Genomic DNA, 15,074 nt, shown 5'->3' on the forward strand with positions numbered 1-15,074 from the left:
GAAGAAAATCAAATTTCATTACATACAAGTCTTTTCAGAAAAGAGACCTGCCGTGTTTTCTCATTAAACGCTAAAAAGAAACATTTTCCACAAGATATATATTAAAAAAAAAGCCACCGATAGTCACAGTATCTACACACACAAATATTATAACTGACAAGTTCCCAAAACATTAATTATGACAGGCTCAACTTTTTCCCAGAGATTGTGCGGCCACTTCATCCTTACAAGCTGGCTACACCATAAAATTCTGTTTGATGCTGTCCGACTGAACTTGTCCTGCTTGTTACCCTGTTGAGACATGTCGATCTCTAGAATGGCAGGTGAGAGCTGGCAAGTTTCTCTTGGCAACAAATAGCATTTCCCTTTCAAGATTCCTTTTTCTTTGCTTTCTCCTTCTTCTCCTTCTTCTCCTTCTTCTTCTTCTTCTTTTTCTTCATCTTCTTTAGGCTGTCACTTGGGCCCCGCTTGAAGATAGCCAGTACCTCAACGCTGTGTTTGCACATAGTGTATATTAAGAAAAGAAAAGAAAAATGATATATCTATTGGCATGTTACATTTTAATTTACTGAAATAAGTCCAAGCATCTGATTAGCAACTAAATGTCGGTGCTATTATGTATGAATGGAGTAGCTTTAAATAAGACTCATATATCTCAAGCATCCAACTCGGAGCTGTGTTTTTTTTGGGGGTTATCTTCAAAAGAAAATAAGAAACTATTCACATTTATTTCTCTTGGCCTGGTTTGAACTTAACCAAGGTTTTTTCTACCAGGGAGCAGGAGGAGAGGCTCATTAAATTGGGGCAAATTTATCTACAATTAACAGGACGAATACATCTTTTCCATAAAACATATTTAGCCGATAATTTAAATACAAATACTTCAGGAATCATGTGAAGATTAATAACTATGGCATGGTAAAGAAATTATTGAGACAGAAAAGCACCTCTGTGTGCCAGGAAAGAAATTGAAAGCATGTGCTTTCTCTAGATGCCACCCATTTTTTCCTACCAAGCTTTTACAGTCCTGTTGAAAACACCTTATTCGGATAAAATTTTCAAGCTCATGAATTTTAACTAAAGAGCAAAGGTCCCTAAGCTTGGTACAAATCATAATGCCTTTTTAATACCCTTACAATGTTATAATACTGAACAATGACTGTCAACAGTGATCTGATACAATGCTATTTCCAATACCCTGTGCTGACTATATAATGAAGCAGCAATTGTATAGAATTATAACACAAAGAATACTTAATAATAAACAATCCGAATAATCTTAAGACCAAAATGATATGTATTATTGATTTTGCTCAGGATTTTCATCTTTGCTTTCACTTTCGGATGTGCTTGTTAGGGCTTCTCTCTTATCTTCCTTTTTGTTTGGAAGTTTATAAAACCTCTTCAATAGAGGGCCACAGAGGCCTGTTCTCAATCCTACCATTAGTATATAATTCTCGGCTCGCACTTGTCATAACATAGAATACACAAAAAAAAAAAAAGGAAAGTGTACCTCCTTGAAGCTGTCCCAACCACAGCTAATGTAAATTAGTGTTGAAGGCCAAACTTGGTCACCATCTAAATTGGTACCACTTTCAACTTGTACGGATGCTTCTCTAGCACGCAGAATCCATGGTCTCTTTTCTTTTTTGGCCCTTACAACTGAGCTGGATTTGAAAAAATAATAACAAAAATGATGTGTATCTCTTTTGGCAAACTTCAGCGTTACTAGGCCTTTAATAGATTAAAAAAATAAACATGACTAGCTATATTTGTTTTTCTTTCTCCGAAGGGAAGGAGAAAAAGGGGAGACCATAATAAGAATTTACTGCAGGGCACAGGTGGGTGATTTCCTGGCTGATATCATTTCCATAGTGTTCAGTCTCAGTATGGTTAGTGCTGCTACCACCGTCTTTTTGTGACCTTTTTTTGGTGGCTTCGTTGTATTTACTTGGAGTATTGAAGAATGATGAAGTGTGCATGGACAATTGGATTTGATTGAGACAAAATTATATATGTATATATATATATATATTTTCTGAATCAATTGAAAAGAAAGGTTTATGGTGACCATAAATACCAGCTGATACAGTATTTCACCTTCTAACACTAAAATAAACTAAAGTATTCCTTCATTTGGGAAAAAAGTCAAGAAAATGGTTGGAGGTTTGACCAATTTCAAATATTTGCAAATTTACTCATATAACATATAAAGAAAAATTCACACCTTTCAAGCTTTGAAGCAACCTTCTTGTTAGAGAGGGAAACCTTTTGCAAAGCATCAACAAGAGATGGATGCAATCCCTTTCGGGGAGGATCAACTATTACTACATCTGTTCCTACTAGCCAATGAAGGGGCTCCTGAAATTTCAATAGGTTACAATTCCAACTAAATTCTCATAACTTATATATTATATACAGTTGGAAGCTCTAGTACTAAAGTCCTCATTAAATTTCACCTTTTTCTTTCAGTACTTTTTTTCTTTTTTGAGAATTTCAGTAAATCAAAGTCAAGAATGTAACTAGTAAGGGCCAAAAATAAAAAGGTCGTACTAGATAAGCTTCTGCTAGAGATTATAATTGCTTCAATTCACTAGCACTATACTAGAACAAAAACAACAGCAACAAACTTGGATGATTGTTGTTGATCAATATTTGGTTATTGACATGCAAAAGCTCTGAAATTTGATTGACTTACAATTATCCAAAAAATGTAATTTACAAGCTAATTGATGCACTTTAAAGAATATATTGAGTTCTATTTGAAACGTAATTGAATAAATAAGTTACTAAACTTAAGTCCTAAACATACAAACTTTTACAGAATAAAAATAATTAAATCCTTCTTATCTATGTAATTTTTCTCTACCAAAATTAGCTTTCTAATGAGCACAAATTGATGCAAGGGAATCCACTTTTATTATCAACAAAATGATAAATGTTTAAAAATGGTAATAAAAGAAGATACTACAAGAAACCATAAAAATGGAAGCACAAATAGTACTTTCTAAAGTTCTAGAATATCAAATTTGAATTTTTCTAGTATTAACATAAACTTACAAGTGATGCATCAGAATTGTGCCAACTAATGGCACAATCAATGGTTTTCGGCAAGCGGCTGAGGGACTTCTCAAAAGATGCTTTTGACTCTTTATTTATTTCTACACATTTCACTGACCTAATACAAGAAAGATATACAAATTAATGCAAGCCGTAGTTCCCACATACAGTAATTCTTCATCATCAGTAAACCAGGTAGGTAGCCTACAATGCTAGGATAGTATGTAGTTTTTATCCCAATAACCTACACATATTGTCAATATATTCTACAAACAAAAAGGTAAAAAAGGAAAATCGAATTATAGAGAATAAATTACCGGCATTTTCTGGCAGCAGCCACAGATAAGCCAATTACCCCAGATCCAGAATATAAATCAACAACTGATGAGCCTTTGGGTACATAGTTTTGTACTTTCCTCAATAAAGAATTAAAGGCCTACAATGCCAACAAAAAGAGAGGAAAACTTGACTTCATCAATCTGGCCAAATTTTCACAGTAACCAAATTCATCGAACCAATAAATCAGTCAGTTTTGAAATTTTCACCATAAAGGACCAACAGCAAGTCCTTTTTTTTGTTACATTCAGTGAGGTGAAAGCTCATTTTTTGTTTATCCCAGATTGTAAAAGAATAATACTAATATCCGGGTTTAAAAAATTTGTCATGTGTGACTGAATGCCGCAGAATTATTTCCACAAGTAGGAGATGAATGCACCAGGCCTAAACACATGCGTCCAGGCCTGTCTGCATGTGTTCAGGCCTGCTTCCTGCATTTGATACATAGAAAAATATTCCCATGCCCTGAACACATGCATTCAGTCAGAAGGACTGAAAGCATGTTTTCAAAAACCAAACACAGTCTTGTCAAATTTTAAAAAAAAAGGATATTAGTGTTATTCTTTAAACCCAGAACCGTCAAAACAAATTCTCAAGTTTCTGCCTACTTGAAGTCTGGTTAAGAAATAGGTTCATTTTTTCAGAGCATTTGCTAAATATCACAATATAAGTATTCTTTTTTCTTTCAATTATTTTCTCTTTTCACCTGAGTGTTGGCTTGGCCAAAGCTAGCGGGATCAATAGTAGTGTCAATTCCTCCCAAATGCTCCCAAAAGTCTCTTTCTCCTTCTAGATGGCTCCATTTGCTTCCAAATATGGTCTGCTTTTTGTAAAGCTCTTAAAAGAATGTTGGGTGTTTGACCAAATTCATTTTAACTCCTTTATTGTTTGTTTGTCATGACACCCAGACCCAATCTAATGGATTCTTTTTGTGTTAGCAGATTGATCACATGATTGGTACTTTTTCTTGGAGGTGGCACGGGGGTATTGAGGTTTGCTCAGGCTACTGTGATTGGTCAAATTGTAAGACAATAATATATTGGTACAGAACAGGTCTAGTATCATTCTGTTTTGGTCTGGTACAGGTTGAGGTGTTGAGTGGATTATTCATTGCTCCAGTGCAGTCAAAATGGGTTATGGAAACACTTGTAAATTATGTACATTGTCACAGTAGCCCGCTCAAGACTTCCGTGTTTTTGTCACTCATTAAAATTATTCAAATACTTGAGTTGATATATCGAGTATGAAGCTTTAAAATATTAAAAATAATGAAATCAGTGTTGTTTCTTTCTCCTCAACCAATGTGGTGCCCATTTGTTTGGATTTTGTGTTGGTTAGGACACCTGTATAATGCAAAAATTAGTTGGCGGACATTTCAAGTTTGCATTATTTTGGGTTCCAGGTTGAACGAATCAAGAACGGGTTTGTTCAGGTCAGTTGATTTCTGGGATTCAGGTCAAATCAGGTTTTCAGTTCAGTGCAGGGGGCAATTGGCGTAGGTCAAATTTTGTCAGTTGTACACTGTAAGTACAGGTATTTTCTGGTCAGTACATTCAGAGCAAGTGTGGTAATGGACAAATTCAGACTATTTAAGAGGGATTATAGTAAAAGCTTATCTTACGTTGGTGTTTGATGTCTGAAAGTTAACCCATATTGAATGGATCAAATGCATGCCACACCTGGGCCCACCATTTTTCCACAAAAACTGCCACATAATTGAGACTTACACATAAGTTTTACTGAGAAAAATGCCTACAACATGAAGGCATCATTCATAAGTTATTTTGTTTAACCACTAAAAGTGAGGTCACAGTAGCAGTCTAATAATCATGATGCCCTCAATAATATGCGCTGATGTTTTGTTTTGGTCATAAACTAGTAACATGCCAGAGAGCGTACATTTGACAATTCAGATAACTTTTTAGAATTAGGGGACTGCTCATCTTGCGAGTTCCAAACCAAGGTCAGCTGAACTTTACCTGAAAGCCGAAATAAAAGAGGTAATATCATCCTAGTGCATTCAATGTCAGAAATGGCATAAGGCTGGTTGGTTACATTTCTCATAAGGTGTCTCAAATTTGCTAAATTTTTTGATAAAAAAAAAACAAAATTTTTGATAAAAACAATTTGCTAAATTTAATAATGAAAAAAATGTAAACTTTGTTCAATTTGTCATTTTAAATTGGGTTAGTTCCCATGTCGAGGGGCTAAAAAAAATTAAACTTAAATTTAAATGTGACAAATAAATCAGAAGAGAGACAGAAGACTTCTTAGTAGTAATTCAAAAAATATGGATTCTACACTTGAGAGCTGATGATGATGATGATGATTAAAACAGCAACAATAATACAAAATAAAGAATAAAAGAAAAATAATATAGGATAATAAAAAGCGATGAGACCAAACTGCAATCAACAAACAGGAATCACTACTGGCAAAAGCAATACAAATACCAATGTCATCACTGGCAACTTCTTCCATCCCAATTATCATCAGCATTATCATCTTATTACAAAATTACATAAGAATACCTTGTGAATATCTTTCTGCAAGAGGAAGGGATGTGTTGTGCGTAGTCACAGCCATCTAATTCCACAGAAAAAAGGAGATTAAGTGAGTATTGACATTGTTGTCTAGTAAAAGATTTGTAAACACCAGATAGCAGGGCCACAGGGGTCACAACTCACAACAAGTACAGTAACAGTACATACTAAAATATCAGTAGCAGTGGGTCTATTATCGAACTTCTCTTTAGGCAAACTATTTTATCTGTTGTACACATTGTATTATTCTCCATGCAAGTCTTTTACTGGTAGCACCAGGTTGGTACTGTAATACTTCCATAAGAATCATCCATCACTTGGATGGGCCAATTTTGTTCCCCAAATGTTATCTCTCTCTCTCCACTATAAAATTGAAATTAGGACATTATATTGACCTGGACATATCTCAGTTCACCAATGTCAGAGTCCTCATCGTATGGTCGAATATTCAGCTCAACAATACCTAAAAGATTAATAAACTCAATTAAAAGTAGAATAAAACTATATATCTTTTTTTTATCAATTGAAGAGAAGAGATATGAGGGTATGCCTCTTTTTAAAAGCTCGACAGCAGTGTTAATTTTGGGATGATGAGCTGTCAAAAGAGCAAAAAATTAAATTTCAATAACTGCAGAGAAAAATTAGAAAAGTGAAGTTTGAGGGGAGGCAAACTAAGCTCAGAAATATTTATATGTGATGATTGTAATTTTACATACTAGGAAAATCTAAAATTCCAAAGGTTGATGCGGTAATATGCATGAAATAACCAAAAGATGAACTATATAATTTTTTAACCTTTGCATAGAGGTATGTCAACCACATTATGTGTCCCTTCCTCATATAAGCCAACAAGCGGTTCATTGGGTGTACCACGTACTGCCAGCTTGGCCCGGCATCTCCATTCCCACTACACATGTTCAACATAAAAATAATATCAAATATCAAAATTTTCATATAATCATGAGTATAATTTTTTTTTTTTTGAAAAAAGGCAAAAATGCCCGTTTCATTGATAGAAACATTTAATTACAACAGATGAGTATAATTTTTGGTGCATGAAAGGATTCAATACAAGACATAGGCTCACATTGACTTCATTGCAGCCTGTGTATACTGGTGTTGGACCTTAACCGTTAAAGTTAGCCACCGTTTTGATTATTTTTTCAATGTTATATGGCCATAACTTTGTGTTTGTTGAAGCCTAAGCTAGCCTAATTAAGTGTCAACGAAGCTTACGGAACAGAAGGGGGAAGAGATATAAGGAAAAGGAAATGAAAAATCTATATTACATACTGCTTACCTGAATAGATTGGATAATGCAAAATCTGAGTTGGAGTTATTTGGTACATACAAAATATGGCTAAGTTGTTACAAGTTATCTATTTATTATTAAAAAAAAAGGGCAAGTATTTAAATACAAACCAATTTTTCACTATGAAAAGAGAAATCTTTGACACCATTCCCCACAAAAAAATTTCTAACTCCATATAGTACATCTGGATGATCAAGATTAAATTCATGACTGCAACCCGAGCACCTGTTGTTCAGAAAAATGTATATGATTAAATTTCATAATGAACCACCAATCTATTATTGACATACTGTTAGTCAATCAAATATGTACTCAGGTAAAAAAAAAATGCTCATTTGTTCCTTTCTTAATTGAGAAGCCATTTCCCAGAACATAAAAGTAAAATAAATCTAACAAATGAACCTTAGCAAATAAATTGATAGGGAACAACTCCCATTGGCAATGTATATTTGTCGTATATACATACAATGGTAATTTATATGAGGTAATAGACAAAAGTTATATACAATTTTGACCAATAGTGTCTAGTCTAACACACATGCCAATGTAATTCACTGGATGCTTGATGGCAATTTGATAGATTACCAATCACAAAGGGATATCATGAGAATGTACGGCTTTAATCAACATGAACACTAATTTATTATACTTCGCGCGAAATCACACAGGACATACGCAGAGCGACGCCTATTAATTACCAGCGAGCTCATAAGTATTCTATTCCATATGAAAAAGGGAATCCAATTGAGGTATCCCAAGTGAAACTCTAGAGAAAGACAGAGAGAGAGGTTGAATAAGCTTACGCTTGGAAGTGAGGGCACTGGAGAGAGCAGTCAAGGTTCTTCTTGTACGGTTCAACTGGAGGAGCTGGGGTAGCTACGCGACGCGGAGCACGGCGAGGTACAACGGCGGTCAGCCTCGCCGTGGCAAGAGTTGACGGCGATGCCATTTCTCTCGAGTCACAGCAGTGAGTCTGTGAGTGGGAGAGAAAAAACCAGAGGAACTAGAAAATCTTTGCTTTTGAAGAAAGCAGGATAAAATGCTGGAATTCAATCCAAATATCCAATGCATTACCTGACCATGTAGAATGAGATTTCAACCGTCTATTTCAATCTGGCACGAATCTTAAATCGAACCCCTTATTGTAAATAAGCTCCGAATTGATTTTGGCTATTCTATTCCTGCGGTACCACAGGGATACTTGGTCACTCGGGCACTGGGCCAGTGAACCTTTCCTTTTGCATACTAGTCCTGAACATCTAACATATTTTGTAAAACACACACCTAAAGTTTCTCATGCTTGAAACTTGAAACACGGTGTGCGCGATTGTTGGGTCAATTTTTTTTCACATCATGTTGATTAATTTAATAAAGATTAAGCAACAAAAAATCAATTACTACTATAATGAGCCATTTTTTTCGCTAATTAATGGTCCTGTTGACTTTTGCAAAAAAATAAAATAAAAAATAACAAAGGGAATTACTCTTAGCGTCATGTTGAAATACACAGAGAAAGCATTACCTCAATCAGTGCTCAAATGGAGAATTGTAACAAACATTTTAATTGCTTATATATAAAAATAAAAAAAATAAAACTCTTTTTAGAGATTAAAATATACAGTCGATTTATTTAGCTCACATATAGAGAGATCACAGAGGATATCCCACCTCTGACCTCTCCACACTACACACACAAAAACAGAAGCTCACACCAAGTTGAAGAAACTGATCACATCATTGTATAACATTGTTTTTGCAGAAATGCCCATGACAAAGTCTATGTGAGCATAATCCTTCACAAAATGACTCTTTAATTTGCCAGTTACATGAAACTTCAAATCATTCAGTAAGAGGTCAACATCACGACCATCCGAGATTGAATCTTGACCGCCGTATCCAACGAAAAGAGGCAAGTCATGGGGAACATTTGATATGTTGTATACCGGTGGTTCGCTCTGTCCATAGTGTTCCATGTTTTGCTCTTTGTTTTGATAGTTGTATTTGGCTAGGAAACCACCTCTAAATGCTATATATAAATTAAGTAACAAAGTGTTATCAGTGAACAATGTTGTAAATATTAAGTAAAGAGTAGATAATTGTTGTTTTCGTGCAATTGACTTGATTAATTGTTGTATGAGACATGTAGAGGAAATATTTTTTAAAGTGCTCTGTATGGACGTTTTCTTTATTTTTTTTTATACCAAATTACCAAATTGAAATTCAATAATGTTTATGCATAAATAATTGGTAACACAAATGTCTGCCAAGCTAATATAAACTCTATATGCTTCTTATGACTTGCAATTTAGAAAAGAAGAAGAAAAAATATCAGAGAAAAGAGACATTACTTTGGGCCAAATGGACCATGGTCTTTGTAGAGGTTGGTTGGAGCTCATACTTGACAAATAATTCCACGGTGGAGGCATTTAAGCAACAGTTATTTCCTTCATATATTTGAACCATAGTATTAGAGAACTCGCATCACTTAAGTTTTAATACACTACTGTTAATTTTTAACCGTGATCAGTATTTTGTAAGGAAGTATAAGAAAGTCTCATATGCCTCTCAATTTATCTAACATTTTTTTATAACATTGACCAAACTATAAAATTAAAACTGTACATATCCTCCTAAAGAATTTAGAAGGAAATTTTTAACAAACTGATATTAATGTTCTTTTACACACACCCTTTATCTAAATGATAAATGATGCATCTATAATTTATTTATTTTTATTATGACAATTTTGGATGATGTATTGAAAATATATCATGTACCACATAATTATATGCAGGCCGGGAGTTAATCTCAGCAAGTACTATGGATGCCATATAATGAAGAAAAAAAAAAAAAAATGGAATGGTGTAGGCTTGGTGGATATTTCTCATGTAGGGGAAAGTCTATAATTTTCTTATTCGGTATCAGTATTATGCATGCAAACGATTGTTTTCATTTACTGGTTATTAGAAAGAATCTCAGGTTCTGCAGGGGATGAAACAGGATTTTAGGTAAAACTGGGTGAGCTAACAAGGCAATTTTTCTCAAAAAGGTTGTAAAAAAGTATAATCAAAGTCTCAGTGTAATGTTTCACCTGTGATAGTTTTCATTAGGTCATAGCAGTCTATGTGTGTACATACTGCCTTCAAGAAATTTGCTATTATCTCCCTATCAATAAAAAAAGAATAAGATATTATACAAGGAACTCAGTATTTTTTTTATTATTAAAATTCATATAGAGGTCACTTTCTACAACAAACTCATTTCATGAATATAATCCAAAAAAGCAACAAAAAAAATAATGTTTAGTAAATGAAAGAAGGCATACCCTTTGGGATTGAACTCAGCTACACCAAGCAGGTTGCTCAATATCTGCAATGATATTAATTACATAATTAATTAAGGGTCATTGTTTTATCGACATTAAGACTTTAAATAATAGCTCATTGCTTAATTTGTCTTTAATTATGCCTTTGGACACTAATGCATTGCCTTCTCAGGATCTGATTGTATTAGGCTAACAGGAAACAGTTCAGGAGGGGAATTCAGAGATAGAGGTCGAGCACCCTATGCTGACACAAGAAGATTTAACCCATATGCTTGGGTTAGAGTTTCTAAATGATTAGGAATTTTTTGTTGTCTGATATTGCTAGGAGTTTCTGTTGTTGCCTGCTGATTGTTTTTGATGTTTCAGTTCTATTCTTTGGACGTTTATTAGCCTAGGGCTGTTTCTGTGGACCAGCCTTTTTGGTTTTTTATGTTTGTTTTTTCTTGGTACAAACTGTATGCGTTTCCTTCTCCGATTATTTGGAGATTGGAAGCAAACACTATTATGGTTTCGAATGAAATCGGTGGGTGACTACTTTTTCAAAAAAAAAAAAAAAAAAATAAGAATAAAATATCATTGATTAAGTAGTGGGAACATAACATACTTCTCCTACAAAGGCTCTGGCACAAAGGATCATCAGTGGTGTGGTCATGTGTGTAAGATATGCCACAGGGCTAAGCAAGACAGCTGATTTTAGCTTATCAACCAAGTTGCCTTCTGACAAGGATGCTAAGGCTACTAGTGTTCCCTGCAATACAGGAAATAATACAAAAAAAAAAAAAACTGACCAATATTTAATTGTGTTTTATAAGCCGTATATATTGCCATAACAATATATAAGAAGTGAACTAGGTATGGAGAGATCACAGAAAGTTCTCAATTTCGGATTATGATACAGTTTTTAATTGATTTGGGTGCAGGCTAAATTCCAATTAGTAATATGAGACTTTTAAAATCTCTGTTTATTTCGGACAATTAATAAAAGAGTACTAATTTTGCATGTGTAGGGATATATATTTATGTAGCTACAATAAATAAAGGAAAAAGATTTTGGCCTAAATAAGACTATTGAACTGCTTCATTATTAAAATGCATAATTACCAGCGAGTGACCAACATAGTGAAGTTTTAGCCGGGTTTTGCTATATACAAAATCAACATTAGAAGGGAGATCATGCATTACTAGCTCATCCCAAGACCAAGCCCAATAATCCTTCATTATTAAAATGACCACAAATTTGGTAAATATATAGTTAGCTAACCTGTACATAATTATACAACTGTTAAATACTTTACCAGCAAATTAAGTTTATTTACAAAGAATAAGATCTGAAAAAGAACATTCAAAAGATGAAAATTAAGGATTTTCCACCAAGGCGCTTTGTTAATTAATTGGCATTCGATATCACTGGTACCATACTTTCATTATGTCTATAAAACCATACTACGCACATGGTAATTAAAGAAAAAACTGATAACCAAAAAAGTCCATAAACAAGAAATGAGAAAGGCAATGACCCTAGTTGAAAGGTCAAGAGAAACATGGCGCTGGCTCCATCTCGTGCCTCTCGTGTTAGCAATCCAAACATCAAATCCGTTATCCGCTAGTATGAATGCAAGAGATTCTTCAGGGGAATTTAATAGCCAAGTGATACCGTCCTATGATTGTTTATATTTTACCCTGCCATTAGTTTGATAAATACAATCCAAAGTACTGTGTGTTTGTGTGTGTGTAGGAAGCTCTTCTAACATGTTATAAGTAAATGAAATTCAATTTCTCCATCGTCAAGTTCCCCATAAACAATCCACCAATGGAAATATCAGGCATAGGATAGATATTTTGTACTGTGCTGGTTTTCTGATTTTTTAGCTCTTTTATTTTCATTTTCCTCCACCTTTTCACACTCTCTTTTTATTTTCTTTTACACCTCATCACTCACAACACCGTTTCAGTTCCCAACTCGGGAAACCAACAACATGTAACCAACTAAGGTTAATATAAAGTAGGGGCTTGACCCTTATTGTTTCTCAAAAAAAGTTCGCAGTAAATGAGATTTTGCTTAATCCTGTTTTTTTCCATCTCAACAAAATGTTTTAGATGCTAAGTACAATAAATCTTGCATAAAACAGTCATATATGAATTCTACAAAAAAAAAAAACCATATTTAAAAATGAAACATTCAGAAGTAAAATAAATAAATAAAATTGGAGTTAGCTGTGCATGTCGTTTTACCATTAGGATTCCATGTTGCAGAAGAACAGGCTGCTTCTTGCCTCCGTTTTTGTCACCGTTGCGCCCCTCAGGGATCCTTTGCATGCTTAAAATGTAACCATCTTGTGTTCTTACCTAAAATTCCACAAAAAGGCAAGAAAAAAAAGGGGAAAAAAAAAATCATGATATCGAATGATTCAGCATGTCACATAGATATAACAGTCTTATACCCCACGTACGTGTCGATACATGTCAAGCTTCGACATGCTTCAGTTGATGCATCAAAGCAAACCCGACTAAGCATGCATAGATAATAACTAAAATCATCTTCCATAAGACGCATTTTTCAAAGACGAACCGGTGTACAAATTAAAGCAGTTACAGAATATTAGTTACAATAGAAATCTTTCATTTACCTCATACTCTTCACACTTGTAACCACGTGAGTTCACCATTAGTGTGCATGGTCCATCAGATACAGCTGACAATAGTGACGGGTTCAAGACGTGCGCTATGGCGGGTTCCATTTTGGTGCTGAGTAACAGAAGGGTTGAAGCAATGATAATGGCACAAGCAAAGCCATGGGATGCCATGTTGGAATTACATGATGAAGAATTAACGAGATCTGCGTATATAGTATACACATGGACAATTTCAAAAGGAGGACAATATTTTTTTCCTTTTCAAAATTGTCTAGCTATAGATATAACTATAACGTACCTTTTTCTTTTTACTATTTGGGCCAAGCAATCATCATCTGATTTGAAATGGACGGTCCAAATATTTGATAAATCATTAATTCCTCGTGCCTTCATATTTTAAATTATAAAAGATAATTATTAATTAGTTACTTAAAAATTTAGATGCTATTAGGGTATGAGTGCAAATTTCTTGCCTGTGCATTGAATATTGATAAACCTAAGAAATTGAACCAAAGGGAAGAAGTGTATCCGTACTGGCTGTATGTAATAATAATATCTCTTGGGGGGCGGGACCCAACTGTCACCGGAGTTATCCAAACATATTTGGAGTTGCAGATGAAGCGCAGCCAGTAGGAAAAGGGGCCCACACAAGACTGCCACGTGTTAACCATGCATGTGTTCTTCACAAGAGGTATGCAGCTGACTAGCTGAGCTGGGTGATCGACTTAATTAGTTTCCAAGGCTAAGTTTATAGATCGATGATGGTTTCTAGAGATGTTGCTATTCCTACGTTTTTATTTGGGTCATCACTCATCATAGGCCTTCTAAGCCTTTGCAAGGAATTCATATGTTTTCTAAGATTTGTAATGAAAGGAGATATCCTCTTTAATTGGTACACAAGCAGCTTTATAAGACGGTCCATCGATCAGTTTTGGAATTTTGAACGGTTCAGATGTTATCTGCCTTGGGTATCTGATAAGGGCCTTAGACATTCAAAAACAAATATATACACTTTTAAATAAGCACCTATACCATGATCATTATTCTAAATTCCAGTAAAATTTAAATGAATAAAGGAGCATTTATTCTGACCTGACCCAATTCAACCCCAAACCTTCCCGTTGTCATCCTCACCTGAAACATGAGACTAGTACGTTTTCTATGCGAGGTATTTCTGGATCAATACAAATAAACAAACAAAATTTGTTCACCTTTTCCTATTCAGCAAATGTTGTTCACTTTTTCGTATGTGAACATTCACTTTGTATAATATTGTTGTTTGAATAAAAACTTACGGACAGTTTTGCCAAAAAGACGTGGTAATAAAAGATAAATTTTGCTATATAATTTGCATAACCCATCAAGCAAGATTTCCTTAGATCTCCTTTAATTTAGAACAATACTGATTTCTAACATAGTTAATTAAGAACCTTGAATTAAATATCAGGGACGATAGGAAAATTCCTAGTGTCCATCTAAACTTTTAAAACAACCAATTTCTTTGTCAAAATACCATAATATCCAGTATCCATATGCAAATGTAACATTTTTTATTCTATCTCCTTTAACTATTTAATATTTTATTTAATTATTTAAAAAAAAAATTAACCAATTTATTCTCTGATTTATCCTGTACCAGTGTGGATGTATCTGCTTGGTCTAGCAAGCGGCAAGGAGCCAAAGAGGACTGCTGACCAACCATATTGAACTCTCTGGATCGCTGCACGCTTTAGAAACTAGCAGACGCAATTCACAAATAGAGGTGCTAAATCAGAAAAATGCCGAGAACAAAGGGGAGTTCAGGGACCTCCAGTCTACAATCAGTAGCAAAAATGAGAAAATTGTGGGGATAGATTTAGAAATTG

At 34.4% G+C, this 15,074-nt stretch overlaps 2 protein-coding genes across 6 annotated transcripts; both read right to left on the reverse strand.

The window, feature by feature from the left end:
• On the reverse strand, positions 1-8,292 carry LOC144561672 (S-adenosyl-L-methionine-dependent methyltransferases superfamily protein). The gene is made up of 15 exons (XM_078310699.1): positions 8,055-8,292; positions 7,362-7,476; positions 6,735-6,846; positions 6,490-6,534; positions 6,335-6,402; positions 5,928-5,982; positions 5,296-5,375; positions 5,018-5,101; positions 4,103-4,216; positions 3,378-3,496; positions 3,061-3,178; positions 2,228-2,361; positions 1,514-1,667; positions 948-1,027; positions 1-492 (listed from the first exon to the last, which is right to left on the reverse strand). Exons 1-15 carry the CDS (start codon positions 8,198-8,200, stop codon positions 369-371), a joined length of 1,548 nt encoding a protein of 515 aa, XP_078166825.1. The 5' UTR covers positions 8,201-8,292; the 3' UTR covers positions 1-368.
• Positions 8,293-8,849: 557 nt separating this feature from the next.
• On the reverse strand, positions 8,850-14,376 carry LOC144561674 (triacylglycerol lipase 2-like). 5 transcript variants are annotated; one of them, XM_078310701.1, is made up of 10 exons: positions 14,302-14,327; positions 13,204-13,321; positions 12,809-12,922; positions 12,094-12,234; positions 11,678-11,788; positions 11,181-11,324; positions 10,577-10,620; positions 10,343-10,416; positions 9,600-9,695; positions 8,850-9,277 (listed from the first exon to the last, which is right to left on the reverse strand). In XM_078310701.1, the coding sequence occupies exons 2-10, from the start codon at positions 13,312-13,314 to the stop codon at positions 8,958-8,960; spliced, it is 1,155 nt and encodes a 384-aa protein (XP_078166827.1). In that variant the 5' UTR covers positions 13,315-13,321; positions 14,302-14,327; the 3' UTR covers positions 8,850-8,957. The 5 variants fall into 5 exon arrangements, with proteins under 5 accessions (XP_078166827.1, XP_078166829.1, XP_078166826.1 ...); XM_078310703.1 differs by lacking the exon at positions 13,204-13,321 and having other exon boundaries at positions 14,302-14,376; XM_078310700.1 differs by lacking the exon at positions 14,302-14,327 and having other exon boundaries at positions 13,204-13,469.
• Positions 14,377-15,074: the final 698 nt, after the last annotated feature.

This window comes from Carex rostrata, chromosome 11, assembly GCF_964058835.1.
Source record: "Carex rostrata chromosome 11, lpCarRost1.2, whole genome shotgun sequence".
Taxonomy (NCBI): domain Eukaryota; kingdom Viridiplantae; phylum Streptophyta; class Magnoliopsida; order Poales; family Cyperaceae; genus Carex; species Carex rostrata.

Excerpts from the sequence above, each read along its gene's own strand:
- LOC144561672 (XM_078310699.1), bottom strand. The coding sequence starts at position 8,200 with ATGGCATCGCCGTCAACTCTTGCCACGGCGAGGCTGACCGCCGTTGTA. Across the intron at positions 5,983-6,334 it reads GTGAACTGAGATATGTCCAG|ATGGCTGTGACTACGCACAA; the intron begins GTCAATATAATG and ends CTGTGGAATTAG. Across the intron at positions 3,179-3,377 it reads GCTGCTGCCAGAAAATGCCG|GTCAGTGAAATGTGTAGAAA; the intron begins GTAATTTATTCT and ends TTCTTGTATTAG.
- LOC144561674 (XM_078310700.1), bottom strand. The coding sequence starts at position 13,380 with ATGGCATCCCATGGCTTTGCTTGTGCCATTATCATTGCTTCAACCCTT. Across the intron at positions 9,696-10,342 it reads CCTAATGAAAACTATCACAG|GAAATAACTGTTGCTTAAAT; the intron begins GTGAAACATTAC and ends AAATATATGAAG. Across the intron at positions 9,278-9,599 it reads CATGGTCCATTTGGCCCAAA|CATTTAGAGGTGGTTTCCTA; the intron begins GTAATGTCTCTT and ends ATTTATATATAG.